The following is a 22,171-nucleotide window of genomic DNA, read 5'->3' as shown; positions in this document are numbered from 1 at the left end:
GAAGAAACATATTTGTTTTGGGGGGGAGGTGAATTTTTCTGAATGCCCATGCAGCCTGACCATTTAACTAAAAGAGTTTTCATCATGTGGATCTTCATTACCTTATGTCATGTGGGTGAATCTCAATTCCTGGTGATCCCCCAGAGAAAGTAACTATATCATATGGCCAAAGAGTTTGGCCCTTGATGCAGCTGCTCTCACTGGTTGCCCTCTGATGGGATCTCTTTCAAGTCTTTTCAGTTCCAAGTATCCCTATCTCCTGGCTGTTTGGGATCTCACCTGCACTTCATACTGGGCCATGAGGACAGCAAAGCTGCTGAGGTGGGTGCACAGGCAGGTGGTGCTGGTGTTTCTGGTGTCCACCATCCTGCAACCTTTAGTGGCCCAGCGACCACATCCATCCTGACCATGATCCCAGAAGACACACAGCACCTCCTCCCTGGGTCCAGGGATCATCGGCTGTAGGAATAGGGCACAGGTGTGAGCTGGCTAATGGTTCTCGTGCTCAGAGATGCTGACTCAAAGCTGACTCTGGAAAGGCTGACTTTCCTGGGGAGATGATGCACCTGTGGGGGAAGCCACTTGAACCCCTAGCCTGAGCTGAGCAGCAAGACTGTGTCCAGGACTCAGGTTCCTTCCACACCTACAGCCCAGTCCCACCAGAACTCACGTGGTGGGAGAAGATGAAAGTGACTGGGGAGCTGAGGTCCTCGGTGTCTTTGTTGCTCAGAAAGGCGGAGTTGACATCTGAGACCAGGATGGGTGAGACCCCCTGCAGAAAGCCTTTGTGTGTCTCCAGGACCAGAGAGGCCTCAGCCAGCAGTTTGCCCATCCCTGGTGTAGAGATAAGGCCCACCACAGAAGGACCTGCAGAATGAGGCCAAGGCTGACATCTTAGGGTGCCCACCAGGGCGACTTTCTCTCATATGAACTCTCCCTGGTGGGCCTACCCACCCTACATGTTATTTTTTAATCTTTAATAATCCTCTGTGTCTCATGCTGGCTGTCTTGCTTCATGGCAAGGTCTCAGTGGCCTTCCCTTCCCCACCTCAGTCATTACCTAAGTCACTGGATTTCTGCACCACATTCCAGTCCAACTGCATCTTTGCCTGGCTCTGTCCCAAGGTGACGGCTCCCACTCCTTGCTCCTCCTGCACCATCAGAGACAGTTCTGTAGTGGTGTCGACAGCATGAGAGATGGGAGAAGTCAGGTTACTTCTTGTATTTGGGACTGGCTTTTTCAGTGTGTTGGTAAATGACATGAAATTTAAGTAATAATAAAAAGAGTAGTGTGGCTGGTGTAAGATTGTTATTTTAGCATTTTTAAAAGCTTAAAACCAGTGTCTCCAAAAATTGTGCTTATTTAGAAAACACTCTACTAAAACTGTGTAATGTATCTTAAGAAAAGGAAGAAAATGCTCTCAAACAAGACAAGGTTTCCATTGCAATGACAATTCTAACTCTAGTTCAAAGATTTTAAAAATTTAAATGCATACAACACTATTCTTAAATCTGATGTAGGCATTTGCAACTCAAAGTCTGACAGAGGTCTAGTACCCAGGATATACAGGAGTGGGCAAAAGTAGATTAGTAATAATAATACTAATAAGTATAATAATTAATACATAATAATATAAGAATAAACTCTGCTTTATGTACTCACAACTGTCTACTTTTGCCCACCCCGTACAGAATTCTTACAACTCAGTAATAAGACAAATAACCCAGTTTAAAATTAGATAAAAGATTGAGTAACCAATTCTCCAAAGAGGTTATAGAAAGTTATGATAAGCATATGAAAAGATATTTAACATCAGTAGTTATTAGGTAAATAAAATTAAAACCACAGTGAGATGCCACCTCATACCTAGTAGAATAGCTACAATCAAAAACTAAAAAAAATAGCAAATGTTGGCAAAATGTGCCAAAATTGAAACCCTCATACACTACTGGTGGGAATATAAATGGTGCAGTTACTTTGGAAAACAGTTTAGCAATTCTTAAAATGTTAAATAGAGAGTTGGTATATGCCCCAGCAATTCCACTCCTAGTTATGTGACCAAAAGAAATGAAAACATACATCCACACAAATACTTGTTCATGAATGTTAATTCGTAAGTGCCAAAAAGCAGAAACAACCTAAATGTTCATCAAATGACTAGATAAAATGTGTATAACCACACAATAGCATACTAGTCATCAATAAAAAGAAATGAAATATTGATATGTGCTACAACATGAGTGAACTTCAAAAACATCATGCTGAGTGAAAGAAGCCAATTGTATGAAACCATATATTATATAATCCCATTTATACAAAATGACCAGAGTAGGTAAATCTTCAGAGATAGGAAGCCGATTAGTGGTTTCCACAGAATCAGGGTTCCAGGAATGGGAATATCTGCTAATGGATATGGGATTTCTGTTTGAGGTGGTGAAAATGTTCCATAATTATTTCATGGTGATGGTGCACAACTTTGTGACTATGCTAAACACCATTGACTTATACACTTGTGTTTATGGTGTATAAATTATATCCTAAAAATACTCTCAAAAAACACCTGATCAAGGTTAAGTCTGCTTGATAACTGCCACCTACATATGGTGAAGTTTTAAAAAATGTCTGTAAATGCTTTCTTTGAAATACAGATGGAACCATTAATAAAATGATTACAATGACCAAGATTATTTGAGGATGAAGGAGTCAGAGGGAAATAATTTTAACCAGTGTTTAATCCTCTCTTACCATCTTCCTGGGCAGTATAGGTGTTGAAAGAGCTGAGAAAATTACACAAAAATGACATGTTTCCACAGTGAAACCATTGATGTAATGTTATTTAAGATTGTACTTAAAACAGATAAAATATTTCGTAATTTTCAACATTTCAAGATTAATTGCATTTTCTTCATTTGCAAGTAGTGTTTATGTTTTTAATTATTGTTCAAGTACAGTTGTCTCCATTTTCACCCCACCACAACCCCCCATCCCACCCATCCCCACCCCCCACTCTCAAACCTACCCCCTTTGGCTTTGCCCATGTGTCATTTATACATGTTCCTTGATAGACCTTCCCCTTTTTTCCCTCTTTCCCCTCTTCTCTGATTCCTGTAATTTTGTTCTTTATTTTAATGTTTCTGGTTATATTTTGCTTGCTTGTTTGTTTTGTTGATTAGATTCCACTTAAAAATGAGATCATGGTATTTGATCTCATGGTATTTGTCTTTCACTGCCTTGCTTATTTCACTTAGCATAATGTTCTCCAGTTCCCTCCATGCTGTCACAAAGAGTAGGAGTTCCTTCTTTCTTTCTGCTGTGTAGTATTCCACTGTGAAAATGTACCATAGGTTTTTGAACCATTCATTTACTGGTGGGCATTTAGGTTGCTTCCAGCACTTGGCTATTGTAAATTGTGCTGCTATGAACATTAGGGTGCATAGATTCTTTTGGATTGGTGTTTCAGGGCTCCTAGGGTATAATTCCAGCAGTGGAATTGCCAGGTCAAAAGGCAGTTCCATTTTTAGTTTTCTGGGGAAATTCCATGCCGTTTTCCATAGTGGCTACACCAGTCTGCATCCCCACCAACAGTGGACTAGGGGGTCCCTTTTCTCCACAACCTCAACAGCACTTGTTTGTTGGTTTGTTTATGATGACCATTCGACTGGTGTAAAGTTGTATCTCATTGTGGTTTTAACTAGTGATGCTGAGCATCCTATCATATGTCTTTGGCCCTCTGTACATCCTCTCCTTGGGGAAGTGTCTATTTTTGAACATTTTATTTTTATTAATATAATTGCAGGTATTTTGTTATAATTATATAAATAATATAATGATATACTTATTGATGATTTGTATATATTTATTTTTGCTTCTCATTTTTTTTAAATTTAAGTTTTGTGCTTGAAACAAATGAAGAACTTAGTTTCATAGGGCTTTATTTTCTTGTACGAGTAATATTCTATTTTAAATAAAACCCTGAAATGTGAGTGTGGTCACTTGGTTCCACTGGGGCAATCTGTAGGGAGAAGGAGGAATGGTGAACAGGTGGAGCAGGAGTCTGAGGTAGACCCAGGTGCTTACCTGTGCCTGCAGGAGCATGCAGAGTCAATGGCCCATTGGACAGGTCCTTGCTCAGCCCTCTCAGAACATCTTCCAGGCCACTGAGCAAGTTAGTGGCTACACAGCGCTGCTCTGAGTGGGGCAGGGTCTCTAGGTCCCCAGGGGTCTCCAGCAGCTCATCCACCTCCTGCATGAGGTTCTGGGACAATGGGGATACAAGATAGTGGGTAACAGACCAAAGGAGCTTCATGAAGACCCTGATTATTTAGCCCCAGAAAACAGACCCTAGAAACCATCTATTTGGAGAATAACAATGGCACTGAATTAGATTCCTCTGATGGCCTTTGCTGCTTAGATCTTAGCCACACAGAGGTCAACCTGGGTTAGGAATTCCAAGGATGACATAAACCCAAAGTCCAAAGCCAGCAATAGGGAAAGAACCATAAGTTAGTTAGTGCACCTGGGTGCTTTTAAAAGTGCTTCTAGATAACTGAGTGTCCCAGCCTTCTCCCCACTGTGGGTGAGAGGCCAATTGCAGTGTCTACTATATCGGCATTTGGCTGCACTGCTACCAAAGCAACCCAAGTCTCTATGAGATTTCCATATCTTGCCTCTTTCTTGGTTCTGGCTTTACCTGGATGGTGTTCTCAGCCAAGGCTGGCTTGAAATCTTGAGATAACTGCTGAATTTTGTCAAAGAAGCGGGTGAGGCTCTGGGGAGACCAAACATGGAGGTTGATCAGAGATCCTGAAGAGGGAACTTGAGGAGAGGACAGAGACACAGGATGGTGTTGGCAAGAATCTTTCTGCTTCCTGGTCTTCTTCTGAGTCTTCACTCACCTGACTCTTGACTCCAGAAGGTGGTGTCCAAGAGGAGAAGGGGGCTTCTGCAAGGAAAAGATGCAGGAGCACCATTGGTATGTGTGTGCATGTGCACCTTGTGAGTGTGCATATGTGTGCATGCATGTGTGCACTTGTTTTTTGTGCACACATTTGTGCACACATACAGTAATGTGGCTTGAATACATGTATGTGTGTGCACATGTGTGTCTGTTTGTGTGTGTGTGTCAAGACAATATACCTTCACAGACAGTGGTGTTTAGACCATTCAGAGGGCTGGACCTGGTCACCCAGTCATGATCACAGTAGCATCTGTAGCTGCCCCTCACATTCCTGCAGCGGGTGGAGTTGTGGCATTGGTGTTGTCCTGAGCTGCACTCATCCACATCTGGAGACATAAAAAAGAGGATCAGTCCCCTAGCCCAGCCCTGCTAAGGCCTCTCTTCTACTTGCCAATCCCAGCCTTACTACCCTTCACCACCTTCCTCAAGTGCAGGCATCAAGGAGTCCATCACAGCTAAAATGGGTACCATCTTGTGGTGGCACTCTCTGCTGTCCTACCACCTCAGGGCAGGGGCTGGCAAACTATGGTCCCAGGCCAAGCCCACCTGCTGCCTGTTTCTATACAGTCCATGAGCTAGCTCAGAATGTTTTTTTATATTTTTAAGTGGCCAAAAAATGTCAAAGAGAGATATCTTTTATGACACATGAAAATTTTATAAAATTAAACTTATATTAGTATCTATAGATAAAGTTTTATTGGAATAAAGTCATGCCTATTTATTTATATGTTGTCTATGGCTGCTTTCAAACTAGAATGGCAGAATTAAGTAGTTGTGACAGAGACCTTTTGGTCCCCAAAGCCTAAGATATTTACTATGTGGCCCTTCACAGAAGGAGTTTTCTGGTCTCTATATTCAAGCAAGGTGGGCAAGACAAGAACTATGTGAGTGTGAGTGTGAGTGCATTTGTGTTATATCTTTCATCAGAGTTGCTTGGTGAGTGGTGAGTATGGTAGACAAAACAATGGCCTCTTCAAAATGTCTAAGTGTTCAAGTTCTAATTTTTGGAATGTATGAGTATGTTACCTTTCATTCAAAAGAATTTTTGAGCTTTGTGATTAAGGATGTTGAAATGGCAGATAATCCTGGATGAGCAGGGTGCACCTGGTGTAATCACAAAGGTCCTATTTATGAGAGTGGAGGAGGAGGTCAGAGAGGAAAAGAGATGATAGATATGCTGTTGGTGTTGAAGAGAAAGAAAGAAGCCTAGAACCATGGAATGCAGGTAAACTCTAGAAGCCAAAAGGCAGGAAACAGATTTTCCCCTAGGGCCTCTAGAAGAAACTGTTTAAAACTTCTGACTTCCCAAACTCTAAGGGAATATATTTGTTTTGTTTTCAACTACTAAGTTTGTGGAAATTCATTATATGAGCAATAGGAAACTAGTACAATGGTCCATTCAGGAACCTGAGAATGGGTTCCAGCCAAGTGGTGTTGGAATCAGCTCTTAGCATTGCTTCAGGAGTCTGATGGGTAACCTGAGCTGTGATTAGCCAGCTCACAAAGCTCCCAGCCACTGGCTGATGCTTTTCCTCAACCTCCTATGGCTCCAGCCACAGGTCTACACTCCAGGACAGCCTCAGGGTTGCCCACAACCTATGGGGTGGATGGTAGGTCTGTTCTCAATGCCACACCTAGAAGGAACTTATTTTGGCCTCAGGATATCTCAGGTATTTGTGCAATCACCTCACTCAGAGGAAGTTCCTTCTTTCTAGAGAAGTTTGTGGATGAGAAATGAGGAAGCCATGTGACTGTGGTCACAGTGTTGAGTAAATGTGGGTATCTTCAAATTTATTTGGCTCTAAACTTATCTTTCTCTCTTTTCTAATTAGGGGAGAAATTGGACCCTCTTTTGCTAACTTAGATACCAGGAGAGTAGAGTTTGGACAATATTTAAGTATAACTTTTTCTGTCTGTAACCCAGACAATGAAGTGAGAGGAGCCCTGAAGGTTGGAGGTTTCTCTCTTTCAGGGCTGGTGAATAGCTTAGAAATAGATAATCCTCCCAACAAGATTGATGTTTACATACAGATAATGTCTCATAGAAGTGTACATTGAAACCTGTATAATTTTATTAACCAGTGTCACCCCAATAAATTTAAATCAATCTTTCAAAAAACATTTTAAAGCAAATATATTGCTGTCATATTTCTTAATGTTGAAAGGTTTACTTTTTAAAGAATTTATTTATTTATTTTTAGAGAGAGGAGAATGGAGACAGAAAGAGAAGGAAATATCAATGTGTGGTTGCCTCTCACCTGCCCCCTACTGGGGACATAGCCTGCAACCTAGACTTGTGCCCTGACTGGGAATCAAACTGGCTGGCACTCAGTCTATTGAGTTTGCAGGCCAGCACTCAATCCACTGAGCCACACCAGCCAGGGCTGTTGAAAGATTTAACATTTTACTTTTCTCTTTGTAAATTCTAAATACCTCCATCTCTAAATTATTTCAAATACTTTAAAACATTATTCAAACAACTATATAAATAATACAAATAGATAGTATCAAAATAATTAATACATTGAAAAGTCATTAATTAATTTAAGTCTGTTAAACTTTATTTAAAGTGTATTGTACGGTACAATGAAATATTATTCAGCAATAAACAAATGAAACCTTGTCATTTGCAACAACATAGATGGATCTAGAAGGTATTATGCTAAGTGATATAAGACAAAGACAAAGAAAGACAAATACTGTATCATCTCACTTATATGTGTAATCTAAAAAAACACTCAACAAAATAAAACAGAAGCATATTCATAGATATAGAGAACAATCTGATGGTTGCCAGAGGGTAGGGTTGTAGGGGAAATAAGAGGTACAAAGTTCCAGTTATAAAATAAATTAAGTCATGGGAATGCAGTGTACAGCACAGGGAATATAGTCAATAACATCATAATAACTTTGTATGGTGATCACATTGTAAGGTATATAAATGTAGAATAACTATGCTGTGTGCCTGAAACTAACATAATATTGTATGTCAACTATACTTTAATTAAAGAGTGTTGAACTCTATCCTATAAGATAAATAACTTAATATATTTTTTAAAAAAACTTAATCTCTTCAAGAGTAGGTATTATCATTCCCAACTTATACATGAAAAACCCAGGACCAGAAATTTCAAAACACTTGGCCAAAACCAAGGTCAAATATCAGGGCCAAGGTGGTTCTGATTATTGTAACAACAGAGCTCTTTCAAGTGATTCATTTATGCATATTTCTTAAATGCCTTCCATGTATCAGGCACTGGGACACAGTGGTGAGAAGGACATTATCTACCCATGAAGTGGGTGGTTTATGCACAGACACTACTCCTTTTCATGCCCTTTGATTTATGTTGCCCTTGTCTTCAGGTCTCTCTGCCCACTGAAGAGGAAACTCCAGGATATGGGGCTATCCTTCCCAGTTCTATTTGCAGGCCCTGGAGTGCAGCCCAGAGCAGTGATAGGAAATCAAACCATACCTATGATGAAATTATTGTCTTAATACTACTAAAAGAGACTTGAAGAGTTTTAAGATAAAAATGTATTTATAAAGAAACGCTGGAGATGAACAAAAAGGAAGATCAGGGAGAAGAAAAGCTATTGGCATACTATAGGAACAATTCTGCAGCACTTCAAAAATTTTGAAAACAGAACTTGGGAAGCATTTCAATTTAGTTTATCAAGAGCTTTCTCATTTAATTCTATTCATAATCATCCAAGACTGGAAGTGACCCAAATGTCTTTCAGTGAGTGAATGGTTAAACAAAGTGTGGTATGGCCATATAATAAAATATTACTTAGCAATAAGAAGAAATGAACTATTGGAACTACTGGATGAACCTCAAAACCATTACACTGACTGGAAGTAACCTGACTCAAACACCCTGCATTATTCTGTTTCTATATGGTATTCTCAAGACAATATTATAGGCAAAATAACAGATTAAGGGTTGTCAGTGGATAGAGGCAAGGGTGACTATAAAGGGACAAAATGAGGAAGCACTTTGGGATAATGGAACTAATTATTCTGGATCCTAATGGTGGTGGTAACCCAAGTTTTTAACATGCATTAAAATTCATAGAACTGTCCACCAAAAAGAAAAAAAGAAGTCATGAAAAAGTTCTTAAGTTTATGATTGTATGGTTCTACCATAATACATTACTGAATGTCATGTCATTTGTTTCCAATCTTTAACTATTGCATATTATATTGCTATAAAGAACTTTCTAAATGTACCCTAACATGGAGTTGCAAGTCTGAACAAGAATGGAAAATGGGAGGAATGGGCCCCTAAATAGACCCAAGTGGGCTTTCTCCTGGGCTCTCAGATCTAGTAATTAACTGTTCCAAGAGAGTCTTAAAACTGACTGGATGAACTTGAGTGTGAGAGTGGCATGGGGAGACAGGTAAAGGGAACACATGACATGGGTAACTACTTACCTTGACAAGTGTTTGTCTCATTTTTGAATTTGGTGCCCCCTGAAACGAGCTCGTACCCAGAAATGCACTCACAATAATAACTTCCCTCCACATTATGACAATCTGCAAAATTTCCACAAGACACGTATAATGGTGGACCACACTCGTTGATATCTGAAACACAAGTGAGAACAGCTAGGATGGGCCAAAATTCTGGTTAGAATTTGTAGAAACCAGATTTAAATGCTTCTACTCATTGTGTTTTCATTTTAAACAAAATAATGTGTTTGCAGGAGAAAACTGGGAAAGCAGAATATGCAAGGAACACAGATATGCAATCACTGAAACAATTTTTAAAGGGGAGAATATATACCTATTGCTCAGCTTCACCAATCATTAAGACTGGATCATTACTTTTTCATCTATACCCACCTCCCATGGAATCACAGCACAGCTTAGGCTTATGCAAATTCTTCCAGGATTGTGAAATATATTGTGACAACTGTTTCATATCAAAATAATAGATAACTTTCATGCCTATAGAATATTCCATAGTAAGAATATTTCATATTTTATTTAACTCATGGTCAACTCAGAAAACTGTAGTTTGAGATGTGGTCCATGTTCTCCCACTTTCTAGCTGTGTGGCTTTGGACAAGTTACTTCACCTCTCAAGGCCCAAGGTTTCTCATTTACTTTTTTAAAATTCTTTATTTTGTTGTTCAAGTACAGTTTTCTGCCTTTTACCCCACCCCCGCTAACCCCCCCAGCCCTCCCCACCTCCTCCTGTTTCCACACCCCACTCTCCATTATTGTCCATGTGTCCTTTATACTTCTTCCTGCAAACCCTTCACCCTTTTCCCCTGAAATTCCCTCCCTTCTCCCCTCTCCCCTCTGGTCACTGTCAGCCTGTTCTCAATTTCAGTGTCTTTGGTTGTATTTTGCTTGTTTGTTTTATTGATTAGGTTCCTATTAAAGGTGAGATCATATGGTATTTGTCTTTCACTTCCTGGCTTGTTTTGCCTAGCATAATGCTTTCTAGTTCTAGCCATGCTGTTGCAAAGGGTAGGAGTTCCTTCTTTCTATTTACTTTTCAAGGAGTTGCTCTGAGCCTCTTATGGGACATTGTTTAAGAGCTTCCTCATCTTCATATTAACCCTGTCTGAATTCCAGTGTACAACCAGCTGGGTGAGCCTGAGCAAGCTACTTCCCAAAGTCTGTTTCCTCCTAAGTGGGGGATAATAATAGTATCATCTAGATAGCATGTGGTTTAAGTTAATTTTAATTTCAGAAATTGTGCTGTACAGATGGAAAATGGCCATACTGGCAAGAGATTACAGTGGTTATTTTTGGATGGAGGAACTGAGATTCTGACTTACATGGACTTTTCTGCAAACAAGTGCTAGAGTTGGTGGAACATTGCAAATATGTGGTTGTTGTGTGGTCCTCGCCAGAGTTTCCTCCTTTGCCATGGTGCCTCTACCCTTGACCAATTTATAACAACAACACTTCAACAACAACAACAACATGCATCGACTTGTCAGGTGAAAGGCAGTGTCTTATTTTTACATTATTAATTTATCTTTTTTAATTGAGATGAAAATTCACATAACAAAATCAACTGTTTTAAACTGAACAATTCAGTTGTATTTAACTCACAATGCTGTGTAACCACCAATTCTACTTAGTTCCAAAACATTTTTATCTCTCTAAAAGTAATCACCATTAATTAGTCATTGCCCATTCCCCTCTTCCCCAGCATCTGGTACCTATCATTTTGCTTTCTGTCTCCATGGATTCCACTAATATGTATTCATTAATTTAAAGCAACTAGATGAGTTGATATTATTATTATCCTTGATTTACAGATAAGGAAATTGAGATGCCAGGAAGTGAGACAAATTACCCGGACTCACACAGCTAGTCAGTAATACAGCTGGAATTCAGATAGCCAGCTCTGAAACCTGAGCTCTGAACACTATACCCCTGACCATGAGAACTGAGTGCCCTGCTTTTTGACTCCTCTCTCCTACCCTTGGCAAAGAATCTTAATGCTACTTTAAGAACTGAGGACTTTAGATGCCCCCAAATTTCTGATACCCCCCTCTATTTTACCTCAGCCTCTTACCTGTGCAGACTTCCAAGAGAGAGCTAAAGATGGTCTTTCCAGACAGAGAAGTGAATCCAGGATCACAGCAGCAGGAAGTGGCATTGAGACAATGGGCATTGCGTGGGCACCGAGCACAGGGAGCTGTGAGAAATGGACATCTAGGTCTGAGCTCCCTCAGAAGATGCCAGCTGCCAGTTGGGAACAAGGAGATGGAGGAAGGAAAGGGAAGAGATGCCTGTCTTCATACAAACAAGAGCCCTTGGTAATAGACTGGAAGTTTGAAAAAGAAGGATCACTTTCTCAAAACCTAAGAAGACCATTCCCAAGGATAAGTCCTTGTTAGTGTCAAGTTCCTTTCCTGGGCTCCAGGTGGTGGGTGGGGTTTGTTTGAATATACTCACTTCCAGACCTCCGGGCAATAGTTCCCCATGATATTAGCAGGACCCAGAGCCCTAAAACAGAGACAGAGAGGACATGGCTATGACTCAGAAATGAGATCCAGAGCACCCACAGAAATAGCTTTGACCACATGGTGAAGTGGACCCCCATCCCTTTACAGCTTCATGGCTTCTAGCAGCATCCTGGTGTTTCCCTCTGCACAGGCTCCTGGACTTTCCCACAGGACCCCAGGGAAGAAAGATTTTCCCTTTTATCTTCCAGAAGCCTCCCAGGCATTGATAGCAAGAGGCTTTTAGTGTAGTGATCAAAATTTACACAGATAGAAAACAACAGGCACACATACTAGATCATCTATTCTCATCCATTTTACAAGATACATCTTATGAAGAAACTTCTTGGATCTGGCTGTCTTACTCAGATACCAATCTTAGTTATTTACAGTTCAGGATCTTCAAAAATTTTTTAACTGTTAGTAGAAAATTCCAAACATACTAAAAAGTAGAAAAACAGACAACTGAACACCTGTGTATCAATCACCCCACTATAACAATAATAAATGTATGACAACTTTTGTTTCATCTACACCTCTACTCACTCCTACCCCCACTGGACTTTTTGGAAGCAAATTACAGGCATCCTATTACTTTTCAGGATATATTCTAAGAACAAAAATATTTATAGGTAATAATAGCAAAATGTTATAGATAATAAATTGAGAGACCCCAAAATAAGCCCCCAATTTTCCCCTGGCTGCAAGTTCAAACCACTTCCTTCTCTGTGAGGCTAACAGAACAAAACAAACTACACTTCTTTATTATTACTCTTCTGAGGGACTATGCAACAGCAAGCTAAGAATCATGCAGAAGACACAGAAGTTTCTCCAAAGGGATAAAGAACACTCAGATGGTTTTCATTAAATTATACCTACTTGGATAAAATGCACAATATCTGCTCCTCATTGTGCAGAAACATGAAGTCTGAGCAGTGAGGGAATTTTATCTTGAGCTGTGAATCAATGTTTCCAGTTGAAGCAAATAATGTGTGCCTTAGAGGAACTGAATTGGGAAAGAGCTAGCCAGGATGGTTTTTCCCCTCTCACCCCCCCGAATTTAGACTTATCAGATCTTTCTGTTCTGCTTTTTATTCTTTGCTTAGCATTACTACCATTTGGACTGCCAGCCTTCTTTCTGATGTTTATTAATTCCTGATGACTAAAGACTGATACTACTCTACTTAGAGGGTCTTTCTACAGTAGTATAATAAATATGCTGGCCCTTGGGCCCTGATACAATCCAGTACTGTTTGAGAAAGAGTAAGACTACTGCCTAGCTCATATTCACTGAGTGCCTTCTACATCCTGGCTCTTGAGTCATATGAGCTACTCTTTTTCATTCTTGCTTTTCCCTATTGCTTTCACTCTAGTGATTCCCATTAAACAAGAATTTGTTGTAATAGGAAGGTGAGAGAATTTCCAGTTACTGATTTTATCATATCACACACATCCCTTAGGATTTGTTTAACATGGGAATAATTATTCTCACCAAGGTGTCAGGAGAATTCAATGACATAAAACAGACAAAGCACCTGACACATTATATGGTCAACTAAAATACCTAAAAAACAATATCCTTCATATTTTCATACATAAAAGCAACTAATCATGCAAATTTAGTTATTTCCATTATTCTACCAACATTATATTACCTTACTTAATTTTTGCTTTTAATTTTCTTAAGTTCCATAAAATTGTTTACTTGTCTCCATTTCAGACTCCCAAGATAAACAGAGCTGGTATTTATATCCCACTTACATGACTTAAAAGTCTTATATCTTATTTTTAAATTGGTAAGTTATATAACTACACTTTTGATTGTTAAAAATATTTCTTGCAACTATAGGTTAATATCTCTAATGAATATAGATACAAAAATTCTCAGTAAAGTGCTGGCAACCCAAATTTAGCAGTACAATAAAGGATTATTCACTATGATCCAGTGGGGTTTACCCCTGGAATGCAAAAATGGTTCAACATATGCAAATCTCAAATTTACACAATGGACTACCACGCAGCTATACAAATGAAAGAACTCTTTCCCTTTGCAACAGCCTGGATGGACCTGGAGATTGTTATGCTAATTGAAATAAGCCAATCAGAGAAAGACAAATAATATATGATCTCACTCATATGGGAATCTAATGAATAAAATAAACTGACAAGCAAAATAAAACCAGAAGCATGGCTACATGGAACACGACGACAGATCTCAGAGGGCAGGGGTGTAGGCTGACTGGAAGAGATTAGCCAAAGAACATACATGCATATATGCATAGCCCATGGACACAGAAGGTGGTGGGAGGGTCTGGGTGAAGGGCGACAAAGGAGGTACAAATGGGGCATCTGTAATAGCATCAACAATAAAAAATTCTCTAAATCAAAAAGAAAGTTTTTTTAAAAAATAAAAATACTTTCCAATATTAAAAAATCAATATGACACATCACGTTAATAAAATGAAAGTAAAATTACTGGGTCTTGACACACCAATTCAAAAGAACCTATGTACCCTAATGTTCATAGCAGCACAATTTACAATAGCCAAGTACTGGAAACAGCCTAAGTGCCCATAAGTAAATAAGTGGATCAAAAAATTGTGGTACATTTACACAATGGAATACTACAAAGCAGAAAGAAAGAAGGAGCTCCTACACTCACAACAGCATGGATAGAACTAGAGAGCATTACGCTAAGTGAAATAATCCAGGTGATGAAAGACAAATACCATATGATCTCACCTTTAAGTGGAACCTAATCAACAAAACAAACAAGTGAGCAAAATAGAACCAAAGACATAAAAATAAAGAACAAACTGACAGTAACCAGAAGGGAGGGAAGAGGGGGATAATGGGGGAAAGAAGAGGGAGTGTCAAGTCAAGGAACAGGTATAAAGGACCTGTGGACAAAGACAACAGGGGGTGGAGGGTAGGATTGAATGTGGGAGGTGGGTAGGGCAGGGGTGAGTATGGGGGGCGGGAAATGGGGGGGAAATATTGTTGTTCAGTTACAACAGTAACTGAACAACAATAAATTTTTTTAATTTTTTTATTTTCTTATTGTTGTTCGGGTACAGTTGTCTTTATTTTCACCCCATCATGCCCCCCCACACCCATCCCTGCTTCCCACCCTCAAATCTACCCCCTTTGGCTTTGTCCATGTGTCATTTATACATGTCCCTTGATGGACCTTCCTATATTTTCTCCCATTATCCCTCTCCCCGCTCTCTTCTGGTTCCTGTCATTTTGTCCTTCATTTCAATGTTTCTGGTTATATTTTGCTTGCTTGTTTGTTTTGTTGATTATGTTCCACTTAAAATAAATAAAATGAAAGTAAAAAATCTAAACACAAGACTCTGTTATCTGGCTGCTTCACACGTGGCCAGACCCATATTTCAATTTTCTTTGTCTACCCTGTATTATTCTTCATATTTTACTAACTATTTTTTCATTTTCTAAGTTCACCTTACCGTTTAATTAATCCCCACTTTTAATCTTCTGTGGGCTCTCCCTGGTGTGCACTTATCCTTTCTCTACTTGAAATAACTCCTATCTCCCTTCTAGATTCAGTATAATGATAGATTTCTGTAAGTAATTTATTATTCTCCTCAAGAAGTGGTAATTTTTGAATCCATGTAGCAGGATTACAGTGCCATGTTTATATTGCACTTATTTACATCTTGTCCCAAGTTTAGACTCTGAGCTCCTTATGAAGAGAAACAGTGGTTTACTACTTATTCATTCCCAGAATATATTTTAGTGCCTACCTTACAGTAATTGCTTGAAAAGTTTCCAGAAAACTGCAAAACCTGATGGTTGAGTAAACAGATAATTCCAACATGAGAAAAAAATTAGAACAAGAAAAATAACAAGGGGAAATGCTATTCAAGAAGGGAAACCCCCTAACTGCAAGCTGATACCAGAGAAGACAGGCAGGAAAAGGAAGAAGATATTTTAGTGTATCCAGAATCTTCCTCTAGAATCATAAATGGAGTAGTTATTAATGAGGTTCTCTGCTTGCTAGAGACAATACCTAGTGAGAGGTGGCATCCCAGTGGGAGGAAAGAGTCCAAAGGGATAAGAATGCCAAAGGAGACATCCAGAGCCAAATCTGGCACAAGCTGGAATTTTATTTTTCTTTCCTAGCTCCAAAGAATCAAATCTCTCAGAGAGCAGATAGACAAAAGAATCTTTATCACCAAGGCTCTTGGGAATTCAGTACCTAAAGCCACATAAACTCTAAATGCTCCCACCTCTGGGTATATATCCAAAGAAACCTAAAACACTAATTCCAAAGAATATATTCACCCCTATGTTCACTGCAGCATTATTTCCAATAGCCAAAGCATGGAAGCAACCCAAGTGCCCATCAATAGATGAATGGATAAAGAAGCTGTGGTACATATATACAATGAAAAATTACTCAGCCATGAAAAGAACAAAATCTTACCAGTCAGAGAAAGACAAATGCCATCTGGTTTCACTCATATGTAGAATTTAAAAAACAGAATAAACGTACAAAATTAAAACTGACTCATAGATACAGAGAACAGACTGACAGTAGCCAGAGGGGAGAGGGATGGATGGCTGGGTGAAAAAGGTAAAGCAATTGAGAAGTACAAATTGGTAGTTATAAAATAGTATGGGGATGTAAACTATAGCACAGGGAGTATAGTCAATAATATTGTAATAACTATGTATGGTGCCAGGTGGGTACTGTAAATATCAGGAGGAATACTTTGTAAAGTATGTGATTGTCTGAAAACTGTGCTGTATACCTAAAACTAATACAAAATAATATTGCATGTCAATTGTAACTTAAAATAAAAAATAAATTCTTCTGTTACATCTTTTCAAGTCTGCTTTCCTAATCTCAAATAATAGAAAACAGAATTGCTTCTTCCCTAGGTCTTATGAATGGCTCCATCTGCCTGCCATTATAAGAGAAAGAACTTCTGACTTCCAGTCAAGATGGAGGTGAAGATAGATACACTTTGCCTCCACATACAGCCAAAAGAAGGACAACAACAAATTTAAAAACAAAAAATAACCAGAACTGCCAGAAAATCAAACTTGTATGGAAGTCCAACAACCAAGGAGTTAAAGAAGAAACATTCATCCACACCAGTAGGAGGGGTGGAGATGGGCAGCTGGGGTGGAGAGGACTCCTGGCAAGGCAGCAGCTGGAGGACAAGGGTGGGTGACAGAGTGGCTGGTGGCAGCTGGCAGAGTGGGCAGATAAACTGGGAGGAATAACTGGGGAGTGAGACAGACTATGCAACCCAGGATTCAAGCACAGGGAAATAAAGCCTCAAAATCCCTGACTGAAAAAACCTGTGGGGTTTGCCGCAGTGGGATAAACTCCCAGCTTCACAGGAGAGTTTATTGGAGAGACCCACAGGGTCCTAGAATGTACACAAGCCCACCCACCTGGGAATCAGCACCAGAAGGGCCCAATTTGCTTGTGGGTAGCAGACAAAGTGATTGAAAGCTGGCCAAAAGCTGAGCAAGTGGCACTGTTCCCTCTCTAACACCACCCTCACATGCAGCACCATAATGCAGTGATGTGGGTTGCCTCACCCTGGTAAATACCTAAGGCTCCACCCCTCACTGTATAACAGACACGTCGTTACAAAAAAAAAAAAGTAGCCCAAATGAAAAACCAGATCAAATCTTCAGAAAAAATACAACTAAGGGATGAAGAGATAGTCAGCCTGTCAGATGCAGAGTTCAAAACACTGGTAATCAGGATGCTCACAGAAATGGTTGAGTATGGTTGCAAAATAGAGAAAAAAGTGAAGGCTATGAAAAGTTAAACAAATGAAAATGTACAGGGAACTAACAGTGACAGAAAGGACACTGGGACTCAAAACAAGGGCTTGGAGCAAAAGGAAGAAATAAATATTCAACCAGAACAGAATGAAGAAATAAGAATTTTAAAAAATGAAGAGAGGCTTAGGAACCTCCAAAACAACTTTAAACATTCCAACATCCAAATCATAGGTGTGCCAGAAAGAAAAGAGGAAAAGCAAGAAATTGAAAACTTTGAAAAAATAATGAAAAAGAACTTTCCTAATATGGCAAAGGAAATAGACTTCCATGAAGTCCAGGAAGCTCAGAGAGACCCAGAGAAGTTGGAGCCAAGCAAGCACACACCAAGGCACATCAGAATTACATTATCCAAGATTAAAAAGAGAGAATCTCTTCTTTAAAAGGAGAGAATCTTAAAAGCAGCAAGAGAAAAGGAGACAGTTACTTACAAAGGAGTTCCCATAAGACTATCAGCTGATTTCTCAAAAGAAACCTTAGAGACAAGAAGGGGCTGGGAAGAAGTATTTGAAGTCATGAAAGGCAAGGACCTACATCCAAGATTACTCTATCCAGCAAAGCTATCATTTAGAATGGAAGAGCAGATAAAGTGCTTCCCAGACAAGGTCAAGTTAAAGGAGTTCATTATCACCAAGCCCTTATTATATGAAATGTTAAAGGGACTTATCAAGAAAATGAAGAAAATCAAAAACTATGAACAGTAAAATGACAACAAACTCACAACTATCAACAACTGGACCTAAAAAAAAAAATGAACTAAGCGAACAACTAGAACAGGAACAGAATCACAGAAATAAAAATCACATGGAGGATTATCATTGGGGAGGGTGAGGGGGAGAATGGGGGAAAAGGTACAGGGAATAAGTAGCATACATGGTAGGTAGAAAATAGACAGGGAGAGGTTAAGAATAGTATAGAAAGTGTAGAAGCCAAAGAACTTATATATATGACCCATGGACATGAACTAAGGTGGGGGAGTGATGGGGCGGGGGGCAGGTAGAGGGCCAAGGGGAATAAAAAGGAGAAATAAATGGGACAACTGTAATTGCATAATCAATAAAATGTATTTTAAAAAATAGGAAGAACGTCTAACTTCATCAATCACACATAGGCTAAACTGCATCAATGAACTCAGGCTCTTCCAAAGCATCTTTTAAAGCATTAAGGAATGTGGTATGATATACACATATAGGACTGTTTTTATTGGTAGTTACTTTAGGTACTACAGAGGAATAGCAAGTACAGGAAAGACTGGTGACATGAAATTCTGCCGAGTTAAAGTCTCAGATGCCGGAGGTAATTTCAGATGCACTAAAACACTTTCTTGCTCTCACCTGTCTCCTTTGGTGTTGGCATTCAAGATGGGGCCTTCCTGTTTCAACAACATATCCTCTAGTATTTTTGCTTCTCCTTTCCCATTGGTAGAGGTATCCTTGTTTGTTTATATTCTGTCATTTCTTGACATGGATTTATTAAAGTAAACCATAAAGGAGGTGATTATTGGTTCAACTGAGAATTCTAAGAAGAAAGGTTGGATTTGAGATGAAAAATTATTTACAGTGTGACTTATTAGACTATTCCATCCAAGCTATTATTAACAGTAAAAATGAGTTTTCCCTTCCTTTTTATAAAACTTTACTTTTTAATCACAGTTTACATTCAACACTATTTTGTATTGATTTCAGATGTACAGCATAGTGTACAATCATGTACCCGGGGATGTCCAAACTTTTGGTGTCTCTGTGCCACACTGGAAGAACACTTGTCTTGGGTTACATATTAAATACATTGTGACACATAATCACAAAAAAGTCTCATAATGTTTTAAGTAAATTTACGAATTTGTATTGGGCCACATTCACAGACACCCAGGGTTCATGTGGCCTGCAGGCTGCATGTTGGACACCCTTGCTACAAAATTATCCCTGGGTATTTCAAGTACCCACGTGACCATACACAGTTATTATGATATTATTGACCATACTCTCCATGCTGTATTACACATCCCCATGATTATTTTGTAACTACCAGTTAGGACTTCTTCATCCCTTCACTTTTTTCACCCAGCCCCCAGCCTCCTCCCTGTTAAAGGATACCACTCACTAGTATGCTTTTAATGTTGATAGATAATTTATATGAATTAATAAAATGTATGCAAAAGATAAGTAAGAACACTTCTGTTATTTGTTAAATGTTGATTATTGTGTAAATTTGCATGTATTTGTCTCTTCCCTGTGAATTCTATCAGCAACATGGAACCAGAGACCAAACAGGTGTTTCAGAATTTATCCCTCTGGGGCTCTCAGAGGAGGTATTACTGCAGCCTTGCCTCTTTGAGTGGTTCCTACCCATGTGCCTAAGTCACCTTCATTGGGAATGTTCAATTATCTCAGCCATTATCATTGACTCCCACCTCCACATCACCATGTACTTATTTCTCCCCAACCTGTCCTCTTTTTATATTTGATTAACCTCTACCACCATCCTAAAGATGCTGGTGAACATCCAGACACAGAGCAAAGACATCACCTATGAAGGCTGCCTCACACAGATGTATTTTTGCCTGCTTTTTGGAGGATTAGACAACTTCCGCTTGACTGTGATAACTATGACCCATTTACAGCCATCTGTCACCCCTGCACTACATGGTCATCTGGAACCCCAAGCTCTGTGTCATCTTGTTTCTGTCATCGTAGTTATTGAGTATTCTGGAGTCTTTATTACAGGGCTTAATGATTTTGTGACTGCCTTTTTGCACAGAGATGGAAATCCCTCACTTTTTCTGTGACTTTAATCAGATGGTCCAACTTGCCTGTTCTGACACCTTCCTCAGTGACCTAGTGATGAATTTTGCAACTGGACTTCTGGGCTTTATTTTACTTACTGGTATCCTTTTCTCTTGCTATAGAATTATAACCTCGGTTTTGAGAATTTCCTCAGCTGGAGGCAAGTACAAAGTATTTTCTACTTGTGGGTCTCACATCTCTGTTGTTTTCTTGTTCTAGGCGTACGAGCCTTGAAATGTATCTTGGTTCTACTGCTACCCAAAATTTAAAGACAAGCGCCATAGCCTCAGTGACATACACCATGATCACACCTATGCTGAACCCTTTTACCACAGTCTTAAAAACAAAGACATAAAATAGGCCCTTAAAAGACTCTTCAGCTGAGAAACATTCTCTACATTCAGTGTCTTGTTTCAGATTAGACAGCTGGTCATTTTTAATGGCTCAAAGTACTGAAATTAGTAAATCACAACACTTTTATCAATTTGTAGAAATATTTGTGAGTATCTTATTTACATGTTCTATTCTCTTAGGGTTTTTTTTAATACATTATAGATAACCACTTCTTTGGTGTTTATTTTACAAAAAAGTTGTGTTTCCTGATTGTGTTCTGTGAGTGTAGAAAATACATTTAATCCACTTATAGGTGAGATTATATGGTATTTGTCTTTCAAATGCCTAGCTTATTTCACTTAGCATAATGCTCTCCAGTTCCATCCATGCTGTCGCAAAGAGTAGGAGCTCCTTCTTTCTTTCTGCTGCATAGGATTTCATAAGTGGGACCTAATTAACAAAACAAACAAGCAAGAAAAATATAACCAGAGACACTGAAATTAAGAACAAACTGACAGTAACTAGAGGGGAGATGGGAAGGGATAATAAAGGGGAAAGTGTTTTCAGGAGCATCAATAAAGAACACATGGACAAAACCGAAGAGGGGTAGGATCAAGGGTGGGAAGTGGGGATGGTTGGGGTGTGGGGAAGCAGTGGGGGGAAAATGGAGACAACTGTACTTGAACAACAATAAAAAAAAGTTAAAAAAAGAAAATACATTTAATCCCTGAATTTCTGCAGTAAAATATTTAATACAGGAGATTTAGTATTTATTAAATTATAGGAAAGGTGGAGGAATGAAGGTATTTGTTGCTCGTGTCAGAGGAAAGTAGCTGCCTCTCAGATTATCTGCTTTAGGAAGAAAAGAATTTGCCATACCAAAGACTGTGTATCAACTGCGAAGGTCAATGTTAACTATTTCAGGATGACATCACATGTGGAACTGAAATCAACATCTAGTTAACTTATAGTAATTTGCATTTAGTCTCCAAGATCTAAGTTTCTTTAGTAGAGTTAAAAACATAAGCTCAGTGAAGATAAAAATAAAAATTACAATCTGTGACTTTTCCATTATTTTGTCTCTTATCTATACAATTCTCCTAGATATGTTTAGATATGCAGAGGCTACTTTTAGAACATATCCCTTGTCAGTTCCTACTGTAATAACCCTCATTTACAAATCATAAAAGCAATGCAAATATTACCAATTGCAAACCTTGTATTTTCTAAATATGCATCTCAAAAATAAAAAAGAAAGGAAGGAAAGGAGGAAGGATGGATGGAAGGAAGAGA

General features: G+C 39.0%; 1 protein-coding gene and 1 pseudogene across 3 annotated transcripts in view; one reads left to right on the top strand and one right to left on the bottom strand.

Annotated features, from left to right (window-relative positions):
• LOC123828471 (adhesion G protein-coupled receptor E2-like) overlaps positions 1 to 12,947 on the bottom strand; it is a 30,026-nt gene extending 17,079 nt beyond the window's left edge. For 2 of the 3 annotated variants that reach the window (XM_045853482.1, XM_045853481.1), the window contains exons 1-11: positions 12,810 to 12,947; positions 11,884 to 11,934; positions 11,501 to 11,623; positions 9,394 to 9,546; positions 5,138 to 5,284; positions 4,897 to 4,943; positions 4,692 to 4,769; positions 4,079 to 4,256; positions 1,061 to 1,171; positions 671 to 867; positions 280 to 459 (exon numbers count right to left, since the gene is read on the bottom strand). In XM_045853482.1, the coding sequence (XP_045709438.1) occupies positions 280 to 459; positions 671 to 867; positions 1,061 to 1,171; positions 4,079 to 4,256; positions 4,692 to 4,769; positions 4,897 to 4,943; positions 5,138 to 5,284; positions 9,394 to 9,546; positions 11,501 to 11,623; positions 11,884 to 11,934; positions 12,810 to 12,840 (1,296 nt within the window). In that variant the 5' untranslated portion in view covers positions 12,841 to 12,947. The remainder of the gene's footprint in view (positions 1 to 279; positions 460 to 670; positions 868 to 1,060; positions 1,172 to 4,078; positions 4,257 to 4,691; positions 4,770 to 4,896; positions 4,944 to 5,137; positions 5,285 to 9,393; positions 9,547 to 11,500; positions 11,624 to 11,883; positions 11,935 to 12,809) is intronic. The other variant, XM_045853483.1, reaches the window with a different exon arrangement.
• Positions 12,948 to 20,232: 7,285 nt separating this feature from the next.
• Positions 20,233 to 20,900, top strand: LOC123828541 (annotated as a pseudogene).
• Positions 20,901 to 22,171: the final 1,271 nt, after the last annotated feature.

Source organism: Phyllostomus hastatus, unplaced genomic scaffold, assembly GCF_019186645.2.
Source record: "Phyllostomus hastatus isolate PE091 unplaced genomic scaffold, TTU_PhHast_1.1 phas_contig_98, whole genome shotgun sequence".
NCBI lineage: Eukaryota > Metazoa > Chordata > Mammalia > Chiroptera > Phyllostomidae > Phyllostomus > Phyllostomus hastatus.
This window is presented reverse-complemented; position numbering and strand designations above follow the sequence as displayed.